A 27,524-nucleotide genomic window follows, 5' to 3' on the forward strand; every position below is an offset into this window, starting at 1 on the left:
CATCTTTGTGAATGTAATGGACACTTTTGATTGATTTTCTATGTATCATAAATGCTGAATATAACTGAAAGTATTTGCCATCTGGGTGATCCACTGTAAGCTGGAGGGCCTCTCCAGTCACAACCTATAATTGATGAATACAGATTCATGTTGCCACTGATGTCGGCCTCTGTCCAGTTAGGTGAGCTTGGAGTTTGTCTGAAGGAGAGACTCAGCAGAGAGGTGAATTGATTGCAAGAAAAACCACAGCAGCAACCTGCAGGTACAAAACATGCAGTGTTAGAAATTAATGGAGCCACTAGGTCTGGAAAGTAAAGCCAGTGTGCATTTGACATTATACTTAGACTATTACTATCATCACATTTAAAATAAATCCAATTTCTCCATATATGATGATATCCATCCATCCATTTTCTACCACTCTTCCACGGTCAGGTTGCGGGGGCAGCTGCCTAAGCTGTGTTTTCACATATGAAACTGGGAAGGGTACCCTAATATACAACCAAACCCGTCTTACATTGGCTTTGGAAAGATGTGGTGAAGGATCCAACCGTAGGCTTTTACTCCTAGTTATCTTAGCTAGTTCAAGCATATGTAGTTGTCTGCTGTTGCATAAATGCTTGTAGTTTGAAGTGGACAACAATAACAATAACAACAGTTATGCAAACTTTATTTTACTATGTTATTTCAACCAACATGTATCCATGCATATTCACTGTGTATTTTATTATTATTGATGACTTTGACTGTTAATAGGATATAAATAGATTTGTGATCTTACAGATTATGTAAATAAGTTTAATGTAAAATAAGAAAGGGAAAAACAGTAAGAGATGTTTAAGTGCTTTGGCAAAAAAAAAAAAAAAAACAGAAAAAAAAGAGGAGAAGAGAAGAAAGTTTAAACGAAATCCAACCCTTCTCCACAGAATTAGTGTTTGAGATGGAGAAAAAGAAAAGGATAGATGGGGAGCCTGAGGAGAGTGGGCGTGTCTTACTGTGTCTGTCCCCTCCCTCCATCGTAGATGTTATAGATGGTGCATGAGCAGCCTGCAGCATCCACAAGTCCAGTCCTGTGAGCTGCACCAGTCCCAAGAGCCACTAACTCCGAGACATTCAGCAGTCAGGAAGCATCCAGCCTGATTTCTGCAGCTGCAGTGCACACTTCTCTCAGTCCAAGACAGTGCTGTTCTGAGTTCACCGAGCTTATTCAAATCGCAGCAAGTCATCACACCTGAGACTGATGAGGATGCAGCAGCACTCACACAGCTTTTTGGTGCTTCTACTCATAGCTTTCATTGCTGGGATAGTCTTCTCTGGTCCCCCGACTACCTACAGGAGCAGAGGTGGGTAAAATCTTCTACTGAGACATTCACATCTGATGATGGTGCTGATCTCATGTGATGCATTTGTTGCATGTATCAAGGAATGGTCTTCATAGGTATTCAACTATAGTTTAAAATTTATGCAGGTGGACATGAGTATAAACGTGTTTCGGCGTTACATAGATTGAGGATTTTTAAGGTATTCAGCTGTCTTCAGCCAAATGCATGCTGAAATAGGACTGAAAAGACAATATGTTGAGTAAAATGGGTGTTTTAAGGATAAGTGAAAATTTTAAAACCATGCAAAGAATGCTTTTTAAAATGCTTATTTCATAGTTAAAAAAGGCTGTGACAATGTAGAAAATCACAAACCAACATTTGCTGAATTAGGCAATTTTCTTACTCGGGAAGTTGTTTCTGTTATCTGCTACTTAACTGTTACTATAAGTTACAGACCTGATTATCACATTAATCTTACTGCAGCTCTCCCCTGTGTTTCCTTTCCACAAGACAAACCAAAATCTGCTCTTTTGCTCTGGTGCACAAGGGTTCAGAAGTGTAAGGAAACTTGGATCTCCATGGCAGGAAAATTGATTTCAACTCCTGGTTTTTACTAAGATCCTTTTCAGGTTTTCTCTTATGAGCAAAAAGAGAAACTAATTTGTACTTGTATGAGTTCAAGTGATTAGTTATTTATACATTTATAGGTAATAGTTGAAGCCTTCTTGTTGACCATTTGATATGGTCTTATGAATCAATAAAGTATTGCTGATCCTCAACTTTAAGGGGCAAAATAAACCTTATTCCCAATAGTCCCCACACTGGCTTTCATGCAGTTTTCATTATAAACTGTGTGAGCACATTTTTCTCTTTTATTTATCCATGAGTCCTTGAAATGAGGGAAGAAGACAAAGTGAAATAAGCCAGTCATTTCTCAAAGGTTTTGATGAAAGTGTTTGCAGTTTGAGGGTCAAGGGTTAGACTTGTAAGACAACCTGATGGGATGGCATTCCTGGAACTGTTCCCACAAAGCAGAAGATCTAAAGGGACTGAAAGATGGTTTATTGCTTTTACAGATTTTATAATGTTTTTTTTTTCTCCATACAGTCCTCACTAATAGATTCTCATCGAGCTACTTGATGAGATTTACCAAAGTTAAACATAGACATCTCAGTAGTCTTCAGTGGAAAAAAGAATTCTCTGTAATGTAATAAAAATCCCTCCAAAGATATGAAGAAAATTGCAACAGTGCCTGAATATCAACATCTGTAAAGCCAATTAAATTTGCTATGTGGAGTTTTCAGTACTTGGATGATGACTGGTCTCACAGGTCTCAACTCTTATTACCCCTGATACAGTGTTTTCTTTTCCAACATGCCACAGAGGAAACCATTAAACACATTAAAAACACTCTCTGTAATAAGTAAATTTCAGCATTTTCAACCTCCTCAAACTGATGAGGATTCTAGCAACATTCACAGAGGGCAGAAAAAGTTTCTGCAAATGTTTTCCATAACATCTCATTGTCCAACTACTACAGTGTCTAATTTCACACACATGAACACACACTTAAAGGCTGCTTTTCATGTTTAACCTTACTTTTTTTTTCTCAGCCATTTTTTGAGTTAAATTTTGTTAAATTCTGAAGACTCTAATGTTATGGCAGATTGAAGGTGATACAGTACAAAAGGAGTAGGCACAACAGAAAAGGTTGCTTACAGTGCTGGCTGAAGTTGGCTCGTACAAACCTCAGTGTGCGGCTTTGGCAGCTAGATGAAAGGGAATTTTGTATTTTTGCCTTGGGACCAAGGCTAAATGTCTATATCTGTGTTCTTTTTGGATCAAAGAAGGAAACAATTTTTAATTCTGCTCTTGTGTCATTGTACTTTCCAAGACTTTAATTCCCATTAATATGTTTGTGCTTTTGAATATGTCTTCCATCTGTATGTTAATGAGTTGAATTACTTGTAAAACAAGAAGTTATTTACTGCTAGCCCACTTAAGGACAACACATGGCTTGCAAACTACAGCAGTGCCAGACCAAGCGTGGCCCCGCATCATGTAAAGATTAATTAGAGGGAGATAAAGCAGGAGAGAGGAAAGTAGAGGACACGAAAGATGAACGTTATAAGACTGAATCACGGAGGTGAAGGACGAGATGGAGCTGCGCCAAAGGGAAAAGAGGAAACAGCTGTTGCTCGCAGTTGAATCTGACAGAGAGGTGATATAGTGTGAGTGGACAGACCTGCATGGAAGCAGAAAATTCTGAGGGGTAAAATATATAAGTATAATCCCAAGCGCAGCATTCTGCTGCAGGGCTGCAAGGTAAATTCTGCACTAAACCCCAGGGATTTGATTGCTCCAAAGAAGGACGCTAGGATACCAACTCCAGAGAATATCTACTGTAACTCCTGCTGAGTTACAGTAGATATTCTCTGGGCTGAATTACACTGACCTGTTGCTGCTCCCACAAGACCTTATATAGGTCAGTTCAGCTGTCATTAGATCACCAACCAAATTATTTCAAACCCTTTAAAATGTTCACATTTCATTACATTGAATGAAGGTGACTGTTATACCAAGCAGCACTATAAAACATCTGTCTCCACAGCGAGGGAGGCCAAGTCTCCTCTCCACCTCCTCCTGAAACCTGAGAGGGCAGCATACTGCACACCAAAGCATGCATAAAAACTCGCTGAAACTTCACCATACGTTTAAAAGTAGGACATTTATGTGTGTACATACAGCACGAGTGTCTTCTTCAGCTTATAGTGTTGTACCTGCAGAAATGGGACTGCTGTGATATTTATTGCAAGGATTTGTCTTTTCCACCTACCAAAACTAAGACAAAAGGTTTTCTTTGGTCATTTATAGGACATCCATTTACACGTCGGCATGCTTGCAGTCTATTTATTTTCAGAAAATCGTCAGAGCACGAGAAGGATGTCAAAGAAAATCTTTGACAGTAAATCAAGATACTACAAACCCAAAAGCGCTCGTACTGTTCTTTCATTTTCAAATGCCAAAATGTATATAAAAAAAAATCTCATTACACAAAGAGATTGAGCCAAACTGATAACCTCATTAACCTGCTGGCTTTCACAGAGGATCATTATGACTGTTGCTTAACAGAGCCAAGTAAACTTATCCTGTTTGACAGTGTTTTTCTGCTCTGCCCAGCAAGATTTCATTCTCTTGGTTTTATTTCAAAACAAGACATCCATGATAAATGTTTATTAAATGACGTGGCATCGCTCATTGCAAAACCTGACAAGTTTATTGGCTGATTCCCAGAGTTTTCCAGAGTTCAGTGATGAATTGGCTGCGCTTTCTGGGGATTTAACCGAGAATGCTTTAATTAAAAGGGTATTCTCTACGACATATACAGTATATTGTGTAATATATTTGTCTCCCACGGTGTGATGGAATGATTCTAGATAATGGAATAGTGACTTTTTTCCTTCTTTTAAAATAAAATTTATGTTTTATTCCCTGTGAGAAATTGGTTATTAGCATGGATTGATTGTGAAACAATGGGCCCCTGCAGTCATGTAGAGCCACTCAGCCCTCTAATATAACATGAACCACAGATTTAAAGACACATAGATGATTAGAAATAATACTGAAGGGTACATGTGTTTGTGATGAAGTAGCATCTATTTGCAGTCAGCTTGCAAACTGTTTTGCATCTCTTTTTGGTTGTTTTATTTCCTTTTGGCCCCCTTTTTTTGTGCCTTTGATGTTTAATTGATGTTCCAGTAAGAACTTGTCTTTGTGTCTGGCGGACTTGTCCATTAATCCATCTATGGCTATAAAGGGTGAATTTATGGATTTATTTATGCTTAGGTTACTCGTCTTTTGAGGTTGTATATCTTCATTGAGCATATGTGTTTGACATTGCCAGAGAACAAGGAAACTGCCCTCAGGAAAATTTAAGCTTTAAATTAACATTCATTGTTTTTCTCACATTTAAACCACGCATACACAACAAAACTTTGCAGCTTTGGCTAACTAAATGTCAGTTATTTTCCTTTCTATAATATTTGATTGATTACCAGGACTCTGGATTCATTCCTGGAGCTTTATTAATACCATTTTGGAAACACTGATAAGGCTCAACAGTCCCTATGTAGTGTATGGGCCAAATGGCAGGACTGTGGACAGGTTGTCATGGGGCAGATCCAATGTTTACTTGTACGCGATATGAAAACTTGCTGCCAGAAGTTTCCTAATGCTTCATGCGCTCAGAGCCCCTCTTCCTCTGGGCCAATTTCTCAAGTGTTTTATCGGAAATATTGATGGGAATGAAAATAAATGCAGTTTTGATAGGAAACACATAGCTGGAAAAGCATGAGGGTATTTTTCAAATCCAGGGCTTCCCTCTCTCTCACTGTCAGTTTCTATTTTGGCTTGTGGCAGCCTCCGGCAGTTTTGCTAACTCAAAGTTCCACTATTTCATTTAGTGCTGAAATATGAGCCAAGGACATGTGCTGCAGAGGGTGAAAAGCAAGCTATATTCCAGAAAGTCCAGAGTTATAAAGGTTGGAGAGAATGAGGGTTGTAAGTTTTAAGCAAAGATTTATTTGCGATTTTCACTGCAAACTAGGAAAAACAGAAACTAAGGCAATGCTAATTACTATTAACTTGGCTAGTAGTTAGTTAATGGCTATTAATTACTGTTGGTACTGGACGTCCCATGAACAGGACGTGACAAATTAATACTCAGTCTCCCTTTTAAATACCTGCACATGTTATTTACCAATTATATACCATACTGGAAAGCTATAATTCTTATGATTTGAATGATGTATGCTATTCCAGGCTACAATCATAACTGTGGATTCAGTAAACACCTAATTCTGACCAGTTGCAAGTGCAATTCATCTTTGAAGCTATGCTGTACTCCAGAAGCTGATGATACTGCAACAAAAACTGTCCTGTTACATAAGCAAGGGTCCAGTAAAATAGTTGGTACACAACAAGTCTTTTATTTACCAAATCCCGTTCTTGATGAAAATGGAAGGTGTTTAAGGAATTAACAAAACTAGCTAAATTTGATTACTTTTAAAGTTACAGTAGCTCACACTGTTTGCCCCGGCTGCATTCATACTGTTTCCCTGACATTCATAACCACATCTGTTATAACACAGCTTATTGTTAGCATGCCTCATTACTGGCTAGTGTCACAGGTCACATGAAGGGGGCAAGTAATAACAAAGAATATACACATTTTTCCATATGTTGTGCTTGTAGAGAGAGAGAGAGAGAGAGAGAGAGAGAGAGAGAGAGAGAGAGAAAGAGAGGTCTTAATGCATTTACAGTATAAGAACAATGAATGTGACTGAGCAGTGAGTTTGTTGGGCAGCATCGATGCCTCACCTCTGTCAGAGAAACTGTAGAACCTGCTTTTTTGAGCTGCTTAAATCCAAACTTTACAAAAACCTTCAAGTGGTGTGTTTTTGCTCTAAGAACTGATGTCCCCTGCAGTCAAAATCACTGATTAGTGATAACATTAAACTGCACCGTCCTGATGTCTGAGCATGAATATGGCTACTCTTGCTCTGACTGGCACTAAGACATTGAGAGTGGGTCCTCTGGGTCTCTGTTCTCTTGGCCAGCTTGTCCTGGTGCATCCTGGTACTTTATCTGTTTGGGATTTTAAGAGTTTGCAAGCCTGGTACATAATTTGGGCTTTTTCTGTGTTCCTGGAGGTGTTTATGAGTAGTTTTTGTGGTGTTGAGGGGTGTGTTTTCTTGCCATTATGGAGTAACGCTCCATTTGGGAAGAACTGAAGCAAGCATGTTTCAATGGACTGGACATCCTCAAGTAAAATTCATGTAATTTAAATGGGCCAAAGCTTCCCAACAGATCATAAATCAAATGATCAGGGATATTCACTTCACCTGGAAGTGGTTAGTCTTGTGGCTAATATATCTGTCTGGTCTTCAGCCATCCCACGTACACAGCCTAATTATTTACCACACCATTTAATTATATATATATATATATATATATATAATAATACTTTTTTACGTTCTTTGTCAAAAGTTATGACACATGCAACAGATTTAGTGGCAAATGTTAGCATGTACACATGAACCATTCATGGGATTTTACATAAGATATGAAAGGCAGAAAAGAATGATACTGTACCCACCATTGTTACGCTTATTGATAAATGAACCTTAAGTAAATCAGCATTCAGATAAGTATGCACTGGAAGTATGGTTCTTATTTCATTCCATTGCAACTGAATTTCTCTGGAAAACTCTGGAAAACAAGCACATTTGTTATCTATCTTAGTCTCAGTCTACTCCAGGCCTTTGTCTGCTGTCAACATCTAACAAAGGAGCCAAAATTCTGTAGAAGTCACTTTTGTTTCTGATTAATGTTATTTTATGTGTGTGTGTGTGTGTGTGTTTTTGTCAAATAATCAGAAGGTTTGTGTTTCTTAGCTGAATTCATGTTTTAAGACTAAGTGGTCACAGATTTTTGTCTGTATATTGTCTCCATAAAAAGTCCATTTTGAGTCCAGAGACATTTAACAAATCACCCAGAGCCTGCAACATGTTAAGTTATATTCTTAAACTTTGCACACTCAACAAAAATAATGTTCTTCACAAATTCAAAAAAACACAAAAAGTATTACCAGGTATCTCTGAGTCTTTATCATCACTACTTATTCTTCTTCTTTTCTTTATCAGCTATTGCTTTCAGGGGTTGCCACAGCGAGTCATCTGCTTCCATTAAACACCTTCCTCTGCATCCTCTTCTTTTTCACGAACTTCATATCCTGTTTCTCTTTTTCCATAAATCCCATCTTTGGTCTGACTCTAGGTCTCCCGCCTGCCTGCTCCAACCTCAGCATCCTTCCACTTATATATTCACTTTCCCTTATCGCTATTGAAATAGAAATGAAACTTTCAGTCTTCTTTTGTTTGGTTTTCCTTATGAGTTTATGAATTGTTTGTCATACAACATGCTTGGATGAACTCTATGCATAAACCATAACTCTCTATGCAAAATATTACTTTTATTCATTTTAATGTTTGCCCCTTTGTTTTCTACTAAATTCTTAAAATCAATATGATGGCAATGGAAAATCTTTGTTGTACTATGACATATGGATCAGTGGTGTCTTCTCCTAACTCCTTAGTGAGGCGCCAGAACATGAAAGTCCGAATCAGCGCCACTGGAGACACCATTGTGATGAAGTTTGTACGACCCAACGCTGACACTAAGCTTGAAGGCTACATCCTGGGTTACGGCAGCAGCATGTTCTCCAAACAGTTCATTAAGCTGCCGGAGAACGGGCAACCGTACGAAACCGAATTTGGTAAGACATGCTGTTGTTGCTCCATTAAGACTGATTTTATATAAAATATATGTTGTTCATATTAGTCACTTATGAAAGCTTTGAATATGTCCTTGTAGGCTGAGAGGACATCAACATTCAACCATTTCTTCTGTTTTTAGATGCTGAGCCCAAGTACCTTATAGCTGTCCAGCCCACCCCATCAAATGAGGTTAAAAAGCAGTGTACCGGTATGACAAAAAGTAATCATCAGATTGTTTTAAGGCAAAAAATATCAGCCATTTTCCAAAGAAAACACACATTTGTTTTCAGGTAAAGTGGAGCTGGAGAAGCCGCTACATGTTGTTATCGGATCGGTGACACCCACTTCAGTTCTCCTGTCCTGGGGGACGCTGCTTAAAACGCCCTATGAAGCAAATGTCATGAATGACTGTATAGAAGATGGGTGAGCTTACATTTGCATCTTAAGATTTTTGTTAATTGTCTTCATTCACTGACTTGCTTAAAAACTGCAACAAAGCACAATAAGTATCTTTAATTGTCAGATGAGTGGCATGCATCTGTGGCTTTTACCTCAGGATCTATCCTTACCACCTTTCATCCTTTCCCTCCTCATCTAACCTTCCAGAGTGAAGCCAGAGAAAGCTAAAGGACAGAAATACAGCTGGTATAGTAATACATGTACCCATCAAAAAACATGGAGATTTAATCTTCAGCCTGTTCTTATCATGGAGGCCAGCTGTATTGTTATAGCAAGTAGAGAAACAGATGATGGAGTAGCCTACCGCTTTTGAACCAGATTTGTGTGTCTGGTGCACCTCCATGAGTAGTAAATGACTCCCTGAAGTCTCTCAGGTTACGCAGAAGTGGAATCAGGACAGCCTGTGGACACAGTTTAGGAGAGGAGTCCACCCACACAACATATGTGAAACTATTTCAGTTTTATGAAAAAAACAAAAAACAAACAACAACAACAAAAAAACAACCTTACAATAATTCTAAATAAACTAACTTTCCTTCAGTTTCAGTCATAAATTCTCTAAGAAAATGAACAGAGTTCTGCTCTGGCAAAGCAGCATTAGAAGCTCTATGCAATTTTGAAAAGACATAGCTTTAAAATAAATTATCCAGAATTCTTCTTAACTGGTCGTGTGTGCTTCTTATTTGAATCAAGGTTTTATCTGTTTATCTTTATGCTTTTTGCTCAGACACTACATGGTGCGTTATCGTGAGAAGAACAGGAAGTGGAACTACCAGACCTGCCCGACTAGTGATACAGTTATTGACAATCTGAAGCCAAACACAGTCTATGAGTTTGGTGTCCAGCCTAATTCTAAAGATGGCACAGGGATATGGAGCAAACCAGTCCTTCACAACGTCAGCATGGCTGGCACAGAGGGTATGTTTCCTTCATCTCTACTAAAATATCACTTGCTGTGACTGTTCTGAATGGAAAGGGTGAAGCACAGCAGGTTGCTCAAATGAGATGTCCAACTTCAGTGGTTATAACCCCTTTAAATATTTATCTTTATTCCTCAGAACTTGACATTTTGAAGTTGTCACCTCTTGTTGCCTCATAATGGCCTGACTACACTTTTTTTTCTGACACAGTGAATGGGCTCTGCCCATATCTCAGCAGTTAGCAGTTAGCATTTAGCATCTACTCATTTTTGGGCTGAGTGATAGCTAGCCAAAGAGCTTCCAACCCTCAACTAACTTCTCCTAGTAGTTTGCACTTCTAGCTTCTCATTTAATTTATTTTTCTCATGGCACAAGAAACTGGCTTTACAGTCCCACCAAAATAGTCAAGACTGGTTCTGCCAATCTTCAGTGTGATACATGCACGCTATGTGACATAGATTTTCTGAAACTGTTGGTGTTGCTTTGCAAAGTAGAAATCCTGAGCCACAGCATTGCCAGCTGATATATAAAAATATCTTACAAACATAAAAGACAAGATTAAATATTTGCTTTTATAGCAAAGAAAGACTTGAAGTTATGCTTATTAAGATAAATATATATATATTCCTGTCACAGCAGTGCTCTAAGGATGTTAAATTTGGACAGAAATCCAGTTTCTTGATGTGCAGACAATATGTGAAAGTGGTAATGTGTGTGCTTGCAGCATTATTTCTATTGCTTGACAATAAGAAGTGCCCTCATTTTTAAAACTGTTTTTTCTCTTGTGATTTTAGAGAGAGTCATCAGGAAAATCTATAAACGACCAGTCAACCCTGTGGTATGTCATGGATACAAAAATCATATTCAAACACAATCTGAGATTTGTGGACTTTTTCATGACTTTATTGTACGGATATGTGGATACAGATGCCATAAGAAGAAAACTGAAAGTTAAACTTTTGGGTACTGGGTGTGGTTATACTGCTTTTGAGTCCTTTTTGAACATTTCCTTGAACTCCTGGTATTGTCAGGGTTGCCCTATTAATTTTCGCTCCACCTGCTGAATGGAAACAACATCAAAAGCTAGCCAAGCTAGTCTGTAGTAAGCTAACTTCTGGAGTAAAATGAGAGAAAAAGGGCAGATGAGTTGGAAGGACAAGAGAAGAATGACAAAGGTGAAATGAGTGGAAAGAATTAAGATGGCAGTTGTTTTCTGTAACAACTGAACTCATAAAACATCCGTCTGGAGGAACTTGAAAAGAAAAATGTCTAACCAAAGACTTTACCCATTTCACATGATGTACAGAGCATTTATAACATATGTAATGCAAAGAAAGATAGTAGAGGAAATATACTGGTTCTTTCTAATGATTAGAGGCTAATGGTTATTTCTTGTCATTGTCTCTTGTTTTCACCCTTCAGAAGCCCTTAACACCAGGTTCTCACTCATTCCCCTTCACTCCTCAACACGGTAAGCCCATAGATACCTTTTGCATTTGGTATGTTTCACAGAAGCGTATTTTGCTGAAATGTCTGTTTCAGGTCTACTCCCTGACCCCTGTTTTAAGACTCCGCACTAAAAGAACTTTAACAAGAAATGTGATTTATCATATAGCAGAGAGAACCTCCTCATATCCAGTTTACCTTTCAGCTTTCCTTATTGCTGAGACACAATATAGTAAAGCTGTTTGAAAAGAAAAGTGTTGTAATGATTATCAATAAATATAAACTTATACCAAACACAAGCAAATATTAGTGTGTGAGCACCAGTATACTGATGCACAGTGCTGCCAAACAGTCAAAAAGTCTAAAGATCTTCCACCACCCGACTCATCCAGTCCACAGTGCCCACTTTATGATAATTTTGAATGTCGTAGCATTAAGTTATGCTAATGTGTAGACTAGATATCATATTGACTCTTCTTTTCAGGACTCTGAATGTATTATAAGTGTTGACTTTAATTTCTTTTTCTGTCCTTGTCAGTTCCCCAAAACAGGACCTGGGCCAGACAGCCCACCCTCCACAACTTAGTCCCAAAATCAACTCTTGGTAAAAGATTTTCTGACCTAAAACTTAAAGGCTCAGAAAATACGCTGAACTGTATATCTGACCTTGCTATCCTGCCTGAAATCTTAACTTATTCTGTTTGATTTTCACACAGGACATACAGTAATACAGTTTTTCCACAGGTCTACTAACCTACACTATATTTCTCAGCTCCTACCACAACTGCTAGACAGGAATTTCTGCCGACCCCTAGGCCCAAACTGCCTGTGGTCAACAAACCGCCAATTGGTAAACAACAAATCCTGTTTTTTCTTGGAAATGCTTTCACTGAGTAATGATAGGAATGGCAGAAAATAATAGAGTTGCTTTACTACGTTACAGTCTATTTTTTAATAGCTGAATGAGCAATCATAGCAAGCTCTTAGGGAGTAGTATATACTCTCCCTGTGGAGTCCAGCTGATAGTACGTTAGGTAGGTGGCCATATTTGCATGACACCCAAGCAAAACAACACTTTGCAGAAATTCTTGGTATTGCTTTTAAGCATCTTCTGTTTTTTCTGTAATTTTCTAGTGATTGATTTGCACCACATTTTCTGTGGTCCTATTGCAGATTATAATTACGAAATCAGTCAGAAAAGTCTGCAGACCAAATGTATCATACAGGATTTTTCTTAATCACTTACAGTGCAGTGACATTTAGCAAATACAGATAACCACCTGTCTTCTACATTCTTTCATTTTCCTCTGTCGCTATTTTATTTTTATTTATCATTTATTTTGCAGGATTTTCAACTATAATTATTTGTCATTACCATTGCTACTGATTATTAATCTTTGCTTTCAGTGCAGTGCTAATGATTGCTTGAGAACATTACATGAAGCAGATGTTTTTCTCTCCTGCAGGAATTTATGCAGCATTGTCTCATCTCCTTGTCTTTCTATCTTGATTTTAATTTCCCTCTGTGTCTTACTCATTCTTATATTTTCATATTTAAAGGTTAGTTATGCCAAGTTGTAAAGCGTTATATAATATTATAAAAGTTTAAAATATACTATATGTTAAGCAAAGACATGGAAGAGTAATAGATTAGTTTTCTCTTTGCTTTAAATTGAACCACAGGAATTGTTGCAGCTGTTGGTAAATCGTGTAGGCCAGCCATGCCAGCTTCAACCAATAGGGTAGACACAGAGAACACAGCATGAGCTGTAAGAGGGAGGGAAATTGTTTCATGTGGGAAAAAAAAGCTGTGCATTTGATTGTTTCACAATGGTTACATTTTAAAGCAAAACCCTGTAGGAGGGTGCCACATTGCCAGATTACTATTACAGTGGTCCCTCGCTATAACGCGGTTCACCTTTCGCAGCCTCACAGTTTCGCAGATTTTTTTAGTGCAATTTTGCATGCTTTTTTTTTTTTTAACAGCGCATTGTGTTCTGCATCCTGAACAGTACAGAATGCGTTCAGCTTGCCAAATTTACATAAATCTTTGATGGCTAGCAGCTTGACTCTGAAGTGACTTTGAAGTTAAACAAGAGAGAAAAGTATGTAAATGTTTATGCCTGGCTGAGAAAAATGTTTAAAGTTTGTAGTGAGGGGTTTTACAGCCTTAAAACATCTATAATAATTGTAAAAAATAAAGCTGACTACTTTGCGGATTTCGCCTACTGCAGGTTATTTTTAGAACGTAACTCCTGCAATTAACGAGGGACTACTGTATTATTATTTTGTACAAGCAGCTAAAACGTGCTTCTTCCTTTCTGTGCTCTGAAGGAAGTTTTTTTAACAACAACACAAAAAAGACTTTAGGTTGGAACAGAAAGAAAAGTGACTTCATTCAGTCAAATTAGAAAAAAAAATCTCCTAAAAAGGGTCATTGTATTTCATAAGTCTAAAAGTGATTAGGACTGTTAAAAAACTGTAATTCCATGTTGTCTGACCTTTACTGTACCGCAGGTTTATTCTCTCTCTTACTTTCTGACCTTTCTTTTTTCTTTCATCCTCTGACTGAGGTGAACATCTGACCAGATTGAACAACCAATTTAGAATGGTCTATGAAAATCCCACAGTAAGCGATCAGTCAGCAACTATTAAACCCTCATGTGTCACAGCTTCTCAGAGGCATAGCCAATGGATTTAAATGGCCATCACTCATAGGCATCTTGGCTATTTTAGCTAGGCCTGTGTGTAGTAACATAGCTGTTTCACTGCAAATAGCTCCATATGGTCTGCCTATCTTTGAAATTGGACTGGCTCTATCAAACTGATGCCAGATAGAAGTTACTGTTGTAGCCTCTGCTTCAGATCAAGTGTTGCTGTGTGTGTTGGTAGGCCAATAGCTGCTGGCACTTTTGCTGCTCTAAATTTATGCTGTTCCCTGAATGTTTTGCTTTTATCATTTTCTAGATAATAAAACATAACTTTTTGCTTTACTTTATTTAGTAAATCAATCCCCCCTACAGAAAATAATATTTGGATTTAGATTTAATAGTGTTGTGGCTTCATTGCCATATTTTGTCTCTTTCACACAACCCAGGAGGAGAGCTTTCGAGATCCGAGATCCCTCCTTTCCTGGAGGTTCCACTAGCTCCCAGACACCATTCTCAACTACACATAACAGCCACAATGGCATCTGTGCCAGTATACCAGACCAAACATGGAGGGAATATACCAAAAAAGCTCCAGTCCAGTACAGTACAACCTCAATCAGAGTACAGGCATCAGCCCCAATATCAACCTCCACAGCTAAAGCCCCAACCTACACAACCTCCACCAAAACTCACCACTCAAAGAATACCACAGCTGCATGCAACATCACAGCCAGAGCTCCAGACCAAAACACAACCACAAGCAATAACCCAGCTCATATTGCAGACTCACCCTCTTTCACATTGGCCGAAACCACATCACCAATCACATCCTCAAACCACGCCATCACCCAAGTCAGAACTAAGCACTAAACCAACACCCAAGACCAAACTACAGATCTTGCCTCTAACACAACCTCAATTTACAACTCATCAAGAGCCTCAAGCACAAGTCCAACCAAGTCCTCAGCCCACACCTATGGCACATCCCCGAACCACAACGCCAGCACCTCAGCACATACTTCATGTCCAAAAGGCACCATCAAAGATTCATACCAGTCCCCAACCTCAACAACAGACTCAGTCTCCAAATCAGCCACAAACCCAAACACAATCTCAGACAAAGACACTCCAGACACAGCCCCAGCTAACCCTGCATACAGATAAACCAAGGACATTTTTTGCCCAACCTGAACCCAGAGCACAATCTAAACCCAAGAACCAGTCCAATCCTCAGCTGCAGGTTCGACCGAAAAAACAACCAAAGCCCCTAACAAAGCCAAGAAATAGGAACCAAACACAACATCAGGCAAACATTCAGCCATGCCTCCAGCCTCAACCTCCTCCAAAGGCCCAATTCCCATCTGACCCTCTCTCTAAGCCACGCCAAGCTTCTAGGGCTCGACTACAACCACAGCCTGGGCTTCAGTTTCTGCCTCAGACCAGGATCCAATCTGACTGCTTCAAGGGCACCCTGAGGAAGGCAGTTCCTACGGGTAAAGACCCTACATTCTGCCATCAGCATTCCTCTTTAAATATTTTTCAAATTACATTTTAAAGGGGGCATATTAAATAAAATATATGAAGTGCTTGTATTCAGTTAAAAAGAATGAAAATTTCTGTTTTTTGACATCAACAAATTCCACAGATCATTTGTTTCATCAACCAGCTACAATTTCTCCTTAACGTCAGAATAATGTGATAACAAAGATTATCTTTTACCATTGTATAGATTTTGAAACCAGCAATCCTGTTAGGTTTTACAAACAAAATTAAGGTATGCCCCCTTTAAAAGTCCAAACTTTGCTCTTATAATCCCAGGTAAATAGTCAATTTTCTTTCATACAGCTCCTAGTCCACTAGAAGAGGGCAAGCCTCTACCAAGACCTGAACTGGCCACAGAGAAGGCTGATAGTTACAATCCTGGTAAACAAATACCATAACAATTTTGTCCCATTACCATCTCTGCTTTTTTGTCAAGTCACATGGAAAACAGTGCTTCCCCATCTCCATCTCCATCCTGCCAGTCTACACACCCCAACCGTCATTGTACCTGTTTTCATGTGTGCGTCCATTGTCGGCACAATACACTCGCCTCACCCTTGTCAACTCACAACCAGCAGTGTGACTATCTTTGGATGTTATTTTAAACCTTTCTGTCATTTCATTGATTGTCCGCACTCCTTTCATTTCTTTTCACTAAAGTACTTTATCATTTGTCCTGTCCAGGTAAAGCTTTCGAGCTCAGAAGTGAATCTTCTCTAACTTTAAACTGCCTTTCTGCTCATCTAGGTACCGGCACCGTCAGATCCTCCGTTGCTGAGGTCCCTCGTTCAACCATTAACTCATCAGTTCCTACAACAGAAAGAAACACCACAATGTCACGCACCCGGGTTCCTCCTAATCCCAGTAATCATGGTGTCAGAGCATTTCCTTCATCCAAGACAGTTACCTCCTCTCGTAGCTCCAGCAAATCTGGCGGTAACCCTCATTCCTTTTTCCCAAGCAGCTACGTTATCCACAGCCTTCAGCTACAGAAGAAAAAAAACAAAGAAAAAAAAAAGAAAAAAGAAAAACTCTTGGCTATTTATTTAGCTGCACAATCTGAATGCCTTTCTTTTCCCTTGCTTTCTTCTTGTTCACCTTTTCTTACAGTACATATGCTGTCTATATTCTGCCACATGTGCTTGGTGTGCATTTCACACCTTCACTATAAGCTGCAGCTCAGGGTCAGGGTCGTTAACATGATTTACAGTCCCACTTGTTGGCCAGGTGGGAAGTCTGGCCACAGCAACTGGCCAGGACACTCCACATTTTTCCCCAAGAATGCCAAGCCATCACTGCAGACAGTACAGCTGCCATAGCCTCTCATTCTGTCTCTGTATCTCTTTCTCTTTCAAACTCACACACTCCCCAAAGAGCTGTACAAAAGAAAGCAGCAAATGTCAAAAGGCAAGAAATTTATGCTTTTGAGCCATGGCATTTCCATTTTATTCATCCAGAACATCTGTAAAAGTAGCCTAAATACACAAACCTCTTCAGCTTTGTTGTCATTGACACTGGCCAAAGCATAAAAGCAGCAGCATTTTTTTTTTAACTTTATGACTTTCTTCTTATTTAGTGTTGGTGTTTTTGTCATAACAGACCTTTCTCTCCCTCCAACAGCCAGTGGGGTGCATCATAGGGGCAATGTTCTCCCTAAACCTGTGATGAGGCCCAAAGAAAAACCTGGTAAAGACAAACCAAAACAATAACCTAAGAGGCACTGTTACATCCTGCTGCACTGATATGTGCTTTTGCCACCATCCTGTCATGCTCTGCAATTTTTGTGTCCTGTCATAGTCTGTGTCGTCTGATTGGTTTGGTTGCATTAACTTATATTTGACTGAGACTTAGGCCAACTATTCTCGCTGTATTGCTTGGTCCATTGCACATATGGTCCTGTAATCAGCTGGTTCAGATTAGTTAAAGAAGAGTTATTGTTCATGTTGGGAATGGTGAATGTGGTTTTCTCCCTTTTTTGGTCAATCACATTGTTTCCATTCAGCCAGTCAGGGTCAGTTAATTAGAGTAATTGAATCCATCTCAGCTATTTAGGCAAACCACGTCTGAGCCACATGTATTAATGGTGAATCTGCTCTAGTTCTTATTGTTTGGAGTTGTGAAGAGAGATTGTGCTTCAGTCCCATGTCACAGCTGGTGTGTGTTATTGCTGGAAACTTGGACAGTTTCAGAGGTCTTCAAGGAGTCGCAAGGCTCACTGGAAGCAACTCTATGGAAAGGAATTGAAGTTTTATCTGCCAGACTGCACATCCAAGTGCAATGTGACTGTTTATACCTCACCAAGCAAAAGTCTGGGCACCCCTGGTCAAACTTTTGGTAGCAGAGGGTAGTTAAAAGAGTAAAAGATGATTGAATGTCCTGAAGGTATGACATTTAGGGGTACCCTATCCCTTAAATACTTTAAACAAGAGTGCCTTTTTTTTAAATCTTTTTTTAAGTTTTCCAGTTCATGTACCGGGGATGTTTTTCTTTAGCATTTTTTGTTTGTAAAGTACTTTTTTAGAGTCCTAGACCATCTTTCATGCATTTTTGGCCTTTTAAGACTTATCAGTAAATATTTACTGATCTCTAGAAGGGGTTAGCTCTAGAAGTCATTCTCTTTAAGTCTTATATTTTGCTACCTAAAATAGTTAAGGCTGAATTGAATCCATTCCTCTTCCTACCATTCAAATATTTCTTGTTTTCCAAAATTGGTCAGTGATTTTCTCATATAGGTTAAGAACAGTTATTATCTCTCCAGGATAGTGTTTCTTACGGAGCCCCTCTGGTGACATGGTCAAAAAATAAATAAACTGTGGCCACGAAATGAATACAACGTGCGCACGTTGTATTCATTTCGTGGCCACAGTTTATTTATTTTTTGACCATGTCACCAGAGGGGCTCCGTAGTTTCTCATGCATCGTGGAAAAAATATTTTTGTCTAATTGAATTCCCCAGCGTCACCAAACATAGCTTTACTCACTGGAGCCAAAAAGCACCTTTCTAACAGAATGATTTCACATGGGTTAATTTGCAAACAGATTTTGTGGGTCACAGTAGAACAGTGTACCACCACTAATAATTTTTTCTTCCATTTGCTTCAATTATCACAATAATAGACATTTAGACAGGGGTGCCACACCTTTGCAGCATTTCTTTCTTTTTCTTTTTTTTTCTTTTATTTGATTTGATTTATTTGTTTATTACATAAAAAAAAAAATGAACATTGCTATTTTATCTGGTAAACCAAAGCCAGAAAAGAGTGTTTTTTTTGTTCACAACAGGCTCTCAGAGCCAAGTTTCCCATGAGGTATTTCATTTTCAATTCCTGGGAATAACATTTCCAAACTCAATGCGAATCTCTGTGTTTTGATTGGACATTTGTTCAGGTTCTCACTGATGATGATAAACTTATCTGACAGACATCAGCGCTCCCACCACAGCTGCTGTGTTTAATCTGAATCTGACGCTTGGCTCACTCTTTAGAGACACGGCAAACAAAACACACCTGGTGTAGAAACTTTACACCAGCTCTTATCGAATACTGTCCAGACATATTGTTGACATATAGTATATAATTAGTGTCACGTCTCCAAGGCCCGATTATTTCCTCCCCAGTCGACTATGACATCACTCATCTGAGCTGTTACTGTAGATCTTCATGCTCCAAACACTGTTGTGTTCCATGTTTGTTTATCTGGTGACTGAAATCTAAAGGACTGCAACACCATACTGTGTGATTTTATATGTGAGCATATGTTTGCCATTAGCTAACAGTTACATTATGTGATTTAGAGGCTTGCCCACATTGTATTCTTTGTTAATCAGTGAGCCTCGCTGGCAAATGTTGTTTCAGTTTGTGTTGATAGCCTCAACTCCTCTGCCTTGGCAGTAAAAAGATGGAGATCGCTGATTTATTCTGATCGGGGGGAGGTCATCTCCAGAAAAGAAGGAACTGCTCCAAAAGAGAAATGTGTAATGGCCTCAAAACATGGGCATTTGTTGTATCTTGTCAACAAAATGACCTTTAATAAATCTCCAAGATGTGAAATGGCAAGGGAAGTAGATGCTCTGAAAACAAGTCAGAATTACTACAATCTGGTATCTCTAAACAAAAATCATGTAAAAACATGTAAACCTTTAAAAAGCCTCTCAAAGCTCTTTTAACCTATTCACCGCTTAGATGGGTTCCACATGGATCATATTGCTGATCTGAAAACACAAAATCTGAGTGAAATCATTGTGTTGAAAAGAATTTGACAGTTTGTAGCTGTGATGATTTCATTACCTTTTACTTTGCTGTGCATCACCAAGTACATCAAATCTACTTCGCTTCATAGGGAAAAGAATTTTGGTCTTTGTTTCATTTTGATTGATCCTAATAGAACAGAGTCAAACATTCCAAGCTATCAGACCTGCCGCCTTTATTCCTCCTTTGAGCCCTATGCAGGATTTTAAAATTCCTGTTGTCTTCTGGGGTTTTTACGGAAAGCATTTTTCAAAAACTGTTTTATGGTTTCAACAGCAACATGAATTTTCATTAGAAATCATAGCGGTGCTCTGTGGCAGCACTCCACAAAGTGACTTTAAGTAATTTTGTTTGCAATCTGTCTGGCTGCTTAATCACTGCTTTGTTTGCATACTTGTCACAAAGTATTCTTGCAGACTTCTGGCTTTCTAAATATCTCCCTCAACATGTGCCTTCAAACTTGCCATTCTTAAGTTTCATTGCACTGTTAAATTAATCAAAAACACTTGTTTTCAGCTTTGTATCTCTTCTCCAGTGTTGGCCATCTCTTACTTTGTTTTGTTTGTGAATTTAAACTGAAAAAAAGCTCTTTTTATTCCCACTATTTCTAGCAGTCCAACATCCCCCTGTTCCTGGCAACAAGAGACCAAACCTGGTGGGAAAACCTAGAGATCATGGTGAGGGCAACAGCGGTGTTTGTGCACAGGCTACTGCATTTCATCATATAAATTGCATTTCTGCATACAGAAGGACCAAGGGGAAGACTTAATTTAAAATGCATTTTTTAAAATAACACTTCTTTAGCTTCTCCTGCTCATTTGATCAAATGTAAACTTTAGGAATAGTTTGACTCTGTGGTTATTTAATTCTGTGAAAAGTTCATATCTATTTATTCAGAGAAGTGCAGAAATTTTGTTTTATTTTCCTTTTCCAGACAATATCTGCTGGCAAATACTGTTTACCTAAACATAACCAAGAAAAGTTGGGGCACCTAAAATGGTCGGTGCCTAAACCTAACCAAGTATACCCCCTTTATTTTTTAAGCCTAAACTTATCCAAACACAGACTTTCAGTAAAAATAAAAATAAAATTTTTTAAAGTATTTTTGTAGTGAGTTCCTAAACCTAACCAAAAACAGACTAAAAGTGAAAATAGAGTGCATGAGAATATGGGCACTGAAGTGACAGTTTTAGACAGTAACCTGTTTATACTTGTGGATTCACTTATTCGTCTCTCATGACAAAACCACTAATTAGGCACTGTGTTTAAAGTTTAGGCCTCTGTACTGGCAGTAATTTGGTTAGAAGAGTTTTTACCCCCAGTCATTCTTGAATGTTTTACTTCTGTTCAGATTTGGGACACATCATTCTGTCACAGTGATGAACTGAATGATGTGTTCCTTAAAAGTCTAATTTTTAAAAATACAGTCTGCCTAAATGATTTTGGTCTTTATGCTAAAATAAGTTACAGATATTTGTCAGAAAAAGCCCATTCCCACAGCTAACGCCTACCAGTCTCACTACACAAATAAAAGTTTTTACTTAATCACTAAGTATCTCCTCCTGTCTAAAATCTATCTTCTATTTTAAGTTTTTTTCTTTGTTGTTCTTTTACTCTAACCTTAATCCACATTTATTTCCACAGGACCTTGGATGCATAGTGCATAGTTTGAGAACCATCATCACAAGCTGCATTCTGTAAATGATAAAATGTTTTCAAATCTCTAGATAGACATGTATAGTGTTTGCTTATGGACTAAAGAGAATTTATCTTGATATTTCTTCCATTTTGTTGGGCTTGGGGGTACAAAGCAAATGTATCTGTGTTTGAGTTAACACATCTGGGCATCCTTGATCTCAGGAGATAAATTCTGGCAGACCTTTATCTCCTTTAAAGTGCAGAAGAGATATTACTCTACATGCATTCTCTGATTGCCTCAGCAGCCAGGAAAAGGCCACTGAGTTGCTCAGTGAGGATGGCCAGAGCAGATGGATCGCAACTGTGGATGACTGTGAGTCAGATGCTGAAGGACAAGAACTGATCTCTACTCCTCCTTTTTCTCTCTGTCCTCAGATAAACCCATGGACCTGAAACAAGGAAACAAGGAGTCCATCTTAAAGCCATACACGGGGGTCACAGCCAAACCAAAACAGGAGCGCAGGCAGCAAACGACCTCAGCAGCTCCAACAGTAAACAGTACGAGTAATGCATTTTTAATGGTTATGAGGGACAAGAAAATTAAACTCCAGTGGCTGGATTTTTGTAAATGCAGGAAAAAATCTTGGAATGTCTTTGTACAAAATTGTAAAGAGGATTTTCTGGTGATGCAGCCTGCACATGTGAATAGACATAAGATAAAGAAGGAAGAAAATTTTGAGGATAAAGAGTGTGGCCAGAGCAGGTGCTGGGCTGGATGGTCTGTGACATAGGCCAGAGCTGTAAAAAAAGAGGACACGGTGAGCTGCCAGGGACTATTGGCAATACACAACTAACCCCACCTTCTCCCTATTGTTTCTTTTTCAGGCAGCCGTTTTGACATGAATGAAAACTCCTCCATTTTCAGGCCTTTGCCTGCTTCAGAGGTAGATATTATGGGCAAGAAGCGCTTTGTGGGTAAGACTTCATTAGTGTCATTGTACATGTCTGAACACTATATTAAATCTAAATTTATATTAATAACTCTTATTCTTATTGTGCATCTCCGTAGCTCCCCATGTTATCTACAAAACAGATAAGAAACCAGATGAGCCCTGCTCGATCACCTCCTCTATGGCTTACTTTCCTGATGAGGAAGGCGGCGATCAAAATGTGACTGGTCCGCCTCGCATGCCGCCATCCAACCTCACTGTGGTTACAGTGGAGGGCTGCCCTTCCTTTGTCATTCTTGACTGGGAGAAAACCGATAATGAAACTACAGGTAGAGAATGAAAATACGAAAGGCCAACTACACTGTGAAGCCAAACTGAGCCTCGCAGTTGATCATGCTAAAGATCGTGATCATGCTAAATACATGCTTGATAAACAGTGAAAGTTAAAGGATTGTACTGATAGTTTATGATATATTAGATGAATGATAAACAGCTTGTCCCAAATTTTGTTAGTATCCTTTAGTGTTCATATTGATCAGTATGGCTGAAATTAATGTGGTTAGAAAATCTTAAGAAATTTTTACATTTGACATTTTGAAATGTTTATTTAGCTTTTAAACTGGTGTATTTCTGTTATATACATTTTTTACTCTAATATAAAGGTAGAGAGTGACAGAAACACCTACCTAACACACTATGGCAAGGTGACAATGACAATGGTTAATTAATGTGTTAAGAATTGACATTGTTGACGTTTGCAGCAGTAATTTGGAAGCAGGTTATTTGCTGTCCACCTAGTGTTATGTCACTGTAACAATGGATGAATAATGGATCAAAATGAAATACATTTGTATGCCTTTCTTCCAACTTCATTACTTGTTACTGTGGCTTTTGTCATTGTATGAGTGTTTGCAGCAATGTAGGCTGAAATTAAGAAATTAATCATTTGAAGAACATAGTTTTATTTTAAATCTGTGGGCTTGAATTCAGATGTCCAGCAAGTCAAGTGATGTCTTGAGCCATTAATAATAAAGTCCAAGTTGCAATGTCAGTGTTGGGTCTAAGTGGATATCTAAATATCTAAATATTCTGCCATAAATTGCCACATTCTGCTCAGTAATTTATATTGTTTAATTAATTGTCAATAGTTGAGCTGTGAAACTGTTTTATGCTGATTTCTGTCTTGACAGAGTATGAGGTTGTTTCCACAACCACTGGACCAAATGGACAGGAGGTCTCTGTACTGACGACCAACCAGACGCATACAGCTGTGGAGAATCTCACTCCAGACAGCAGGTATGCAACCTAAACATTTGGATTCCACCCATCCATCTTTCAGCCAGTGCTTTTGGATTAAGTAGCATTCATACAGTTGTAAGGTTGTTGATAATAATTCTTAGCCTTGCACATAAACCAGTAACTGACTACACTATTAAGGCCTACTGTTGATCGAATCAGGAGAAAGATACTAAATAGCCGTGCACAGCTGTCAGCACTCTTTTGTTTGTCTTTGGATTGACATGAGCTCTGGCAGCCAATACAGTGAATCATATTTGGTTTTGCACACAGAAAACGGTCAGAGTGACCCAAAAGTTGGGGAAATATGGGTGGAGGTGGAGTGGGTCACTGAGTTTTTAATTAGATCTCAGCATCTGGAGTCTCAAGACTCAGCAGAACCCTCCCCTGGGCTGGGTTTGCTACGCAGACTATTGCCAGCACATCTGAATGCAGCAAGTGGAATAACCATCAACTCTGTGGGTGTGTGTGAGACTGTGTGTGTTAGCTAGTGTTCGTCTAAGTGTGAGCTGTCAAAGTCATTAAAATATTATGCATCCTAGCTCTGGAGATTGAAAGACTTCAGCTAAGAAGCTACTCAAAGTTTGGACTATGCCTTTCATTTCCTTTTTTCTATATGACTAAAATTTATCATAGTTAACACTTATTTTCATTTCAGTTATGAATTCACAGTAACACCAAAGAATGAGCATGGAATCGGGCCCTCCAGTGATCCTGTGACTTTTAGTACTGAATCAGGCAAGTTTTCTTGACTTTTTTCATCTAATCCCTGATAAACCTTCATGTGTTTGCACTTGGAAAATAGACTAATGTGTGAGATGTTAATGTTTTGTTTTGAAGAAGTCGGGCTGTCAAGGAATTGCAAGTTTAATAGTTTTAGCATGGTTCTGGGGTCTTAGTGGTTAAAACTCAAGGACCTTGCCTGGAGGCAGGTTTCTAACCTGTAATCCATCTGGTGATTTGACTACTCAAAAAGCAGCTGACATGTGTGCCTGAGTGAATCAGCTGTTGAGTTTTTACTCTAAACAACAAAGCTGAGAGGAGGCTGCTTTGCTTAACTGGCCTCCTGCCTTTGCGCAATCAGAGTCAAGTATTTTGATGTTAAACACTGTGAATATAATGCCAAATTGCCTAAAAGAAAGAAAAAGAAAAACAAGTCTGGGTTTGTCTAGTGTAGTGTTTCATGACTGAGTGTTAATTTCAATTTGTTTTGACAACGTTATTCATTAAAATTGTCCCTTACATCTGTAGCGGATCCACGTGTGAGTGAGCATGCCTCAGGTAAGTATTTTTCAAATCAAATTATTTAAACTGCTGTTGTAGATCTTAAATGTTAAATTTTTTATTACCAAATGTTTCCTTACAGGCAAGGATGCCATCTGGACTCAGTTCTCATTTAAAGCCGATGCCTACTCTGAATGCAACGGGAAGCAGTATGTGAAGAGGACTTGGTACCGAAAGTTTGTGGGGATCCAGTTGTGCAATTCCTTGAGATACAAAATCTACCTGAGCGACTCACTCACTGGTATTTACACACAGAAAAATGACTGAATCTGAATGTAGGGGGGGGCCTTTTCAGTAATATTGTTTAACATGCTTCATTTACTAGCAGGGATGCTGGTGACGTATAAGCATATGGGCTGCTGTCCTGAAGCAAAAGACAAACTGAAACTGAATCACATTGTGACTGTTTTAGCTCTTTGTCTAAATATAAACTCTCAGACTAAAGATAATTTCCACTCTGTAGGGAAGTTTTACAACCTAGGAGATCAGACAGGCCATGGTGAGGACCACTGTCAGTTTGTCGACTCCTTCCTAGATGGCCGCACCGGTACTCAGATGCTGGCTGACCAGCTGCCAAGCAGACCAGGTACTTTGGTTAACCGTTTACTGAGCATGTCATGTATTTTTTAGCCGGACTCTCATCTCTCTTGTGTATGTCTGTACATCAGGATTCTTCCGAGCTGTGAGACAGGAACCCGTCACCTTTGGAGAGATCGGAGGAAAGTCACACGTGACATACGTGGGCTGGTATGAGTGCGGCACACCCATTCCTGGGAAGTGGTGAGACCACTTACAAGACTGCCCTGGAGGATGACTTTCTCTGTGCTGAGGAAGAGGATGAGATGCCTGATTGGGCCTAAAGGGATGAGAGCATTTTTTTTCCTGTGTTACCATGGATACTGAAGATGAACTCTCCCAACTTGGGCAGGTGTGAACCTTTAAAGAACTATTGGGTGTTTAAAACCCCTGTAGCAGTGACAACTTCATTTCTCTATTTATCAAAAATAAAGAAGAAAAAAAAAAAAGAAAAAAGTCACACCAGATGAACCAAAACAATGAATATATAGTAATCACAGAGGTAATGTTGGGAAGCTGGCTCCCAAAGTCTAACAACTTGTATGATAATATTTATCAAAATGCTGATTCTGAATACTCTTATTGTGCTCAGATGTTTGAGATGAAAAAGTACAAAAATGTTTCCAGTGCTTCCCTATCTGAGTCACATGTACACAGAAGAGTACCATTCCTGCTTTCATGTACATGTTGACTATGTAAAATGCAACTAAACACAGATGAGCAGAATTGATCTTCTGCTAGTCTTAAGGGATTATTAGCAGTTGCAGTTTGCACAGTATTAAACTTTTGTTCATATATGTATATGATGTGAAATACAGTATGTTTTCCAGGGATCATATACTAAATGTAGTTGTCAATTTACTCTGTTGTAAGACTGCGCAAAGGTTAAACATTTCAGTGGTACAACATGGAGCCATTATGTATTTTTCAATGCCCACGAAGAAACGCTTGATGAACAATAATTTGTTAGAGCTGAACTATGCAAAGTGTACATAAAACAAATCTTTGATGCTTTCGTCTTTTTTACCCTTGACTTTCATGACTGCAATAGTTTAATGTACCATGTATGTTGTAAACAATAAATTTTGTTTTTATATTTACAGATTTTCTGTTCTTTTTTTCTTGCAATAAAATGAATATGTGTTATGAGCTTCACATTTTCCAGTTAAAAATGACATATTTTTGCAGACTTACATCTCTAGATTTGAGTCATTTCTTTCAGGTCATATGACTCGAGTGTAAACATCTATAGGTGTGTTTTCAGATTAAAATGTATGTATTTTAAATTCTGCACGACATATTTGCAAGTAATTCAGGGTACTGTAGCTCATTCATGTTTATTACAATTAAATGAATGCACAACTTTTTAAAGAAGATGCACTTCTACAACAGTAAGCAACACAGAGGCAACATATTTGTCCAAAACATAAAAATGAAAAGGAATGAAAATAAATATATCTTTTTGTTTTAAAATCACATTTTAACTCCTTTGTAAATGAAAATTAAGCATCATGTCAAGTGAATTATGACTCATAGGGCATCTTCTTTCCCAACATTCAGTCTTGGTGAAGTTTTCCAGGGACACTTTAGCATGTGGAGACGTTGTAGTCTGAGCTGTAAACTTTTCAATTTGTGTTTGAACCATCTTATAATTTATGTGAAAAACACTATTATTTTGGTTTTAGAAATTTAGATGTTTATCCTGTAGAAAAGAAAAAAAATCTGTGTTTTTCCATAATTATCTGAAAAATACTTAATATAATTCTTAACTGTATAGGACTCCTGTGTACAACCAATGTTCTGTGATAAATATAACCATCCATTCAACGCTCATTGTGTTACCTAACGCTTCTCTC

The 27,524-nt window shown here is 38.5% G+C and overlaps 1 protein-coding gene across 5 annotated transcripts; it reads left to right on the forward strand.

The window, feature by feature from the left end:
- The first annotated feature begins 1,071 nt into the window (after window positions 1-1,071).
- On the forward strand, window positions 1,072-26,770 carry LOC121650888 (target of Nesh-SH3). 5 transcript variants are annotated; one of them, XM_042002685.1, is made up of 23 exons: window positions 1,072-1,343; window positions 8,479-8,658; window positions 8,799-8,867; window positions 8,950-9,082; window positions 9,846-10,036; window positions 10,833-10,876; window positions 11,461-11,509; window positions 12,023-12,088; window positions 12,257-12,334; window positions 14,582-15,628; window positions 15,981-16,058; window positions 16,425-16,613; window positions 17,298-17,363; window positions 20,536-20,601; window positions 21,998-22,120; window positions 22,448-22,537; window positions 22,632-22,841; window positions 23,703-23,808; window positions 24,467-24,546; window positions 25,060-25,089; window positions 25,175-25,333; window positions 25,556-25,678; window positions 25,761-26,770. In XM_042002685.1, exons 1-23 carry the CDS (start codon window positions 1,241-1,243, stop codon window positions 25,874-25,876), a joined length of 3,396 nt encoding a protein of 1,131 aa, XP_041858619.1. In that variant the 5' UTR covers window positions 1,072-1,240; the 3' UTR covers window positions 25,877-26,770. The 5 variants fall into 5 exon arrangements, with proteins under 5 accessions (XP_041858619.1, XP_041858620.1, XP_041858621.1 ...); XM_042002686.1 differs by lacking the exon at window positions 17,298-17,363; XM_042002687.1 differs by lacking the exons at window positions 14,582-15,628; window positions 15,981-16,058.
- The last annotated feature ends 754 nt before the right edge of the window (window positions 26,771-27,524 follow it).

The sequence above is a fragment of the Melanotaenia boesemani genome, chromosome 12, assembly GCF_017639745.1.
Source record: "Melanotaenia boesemani isolate fMelBoe1 chromosome 12, fMelBoe1.pri, whole genome shotgun sequence".
Lineage (NCBI taxonomy): Eukaryota > Metazoa > Chordata > Actinopteri > Atheriniformes > Melanotaeniidae > Melanotaenia > Melanotaenia boesemani.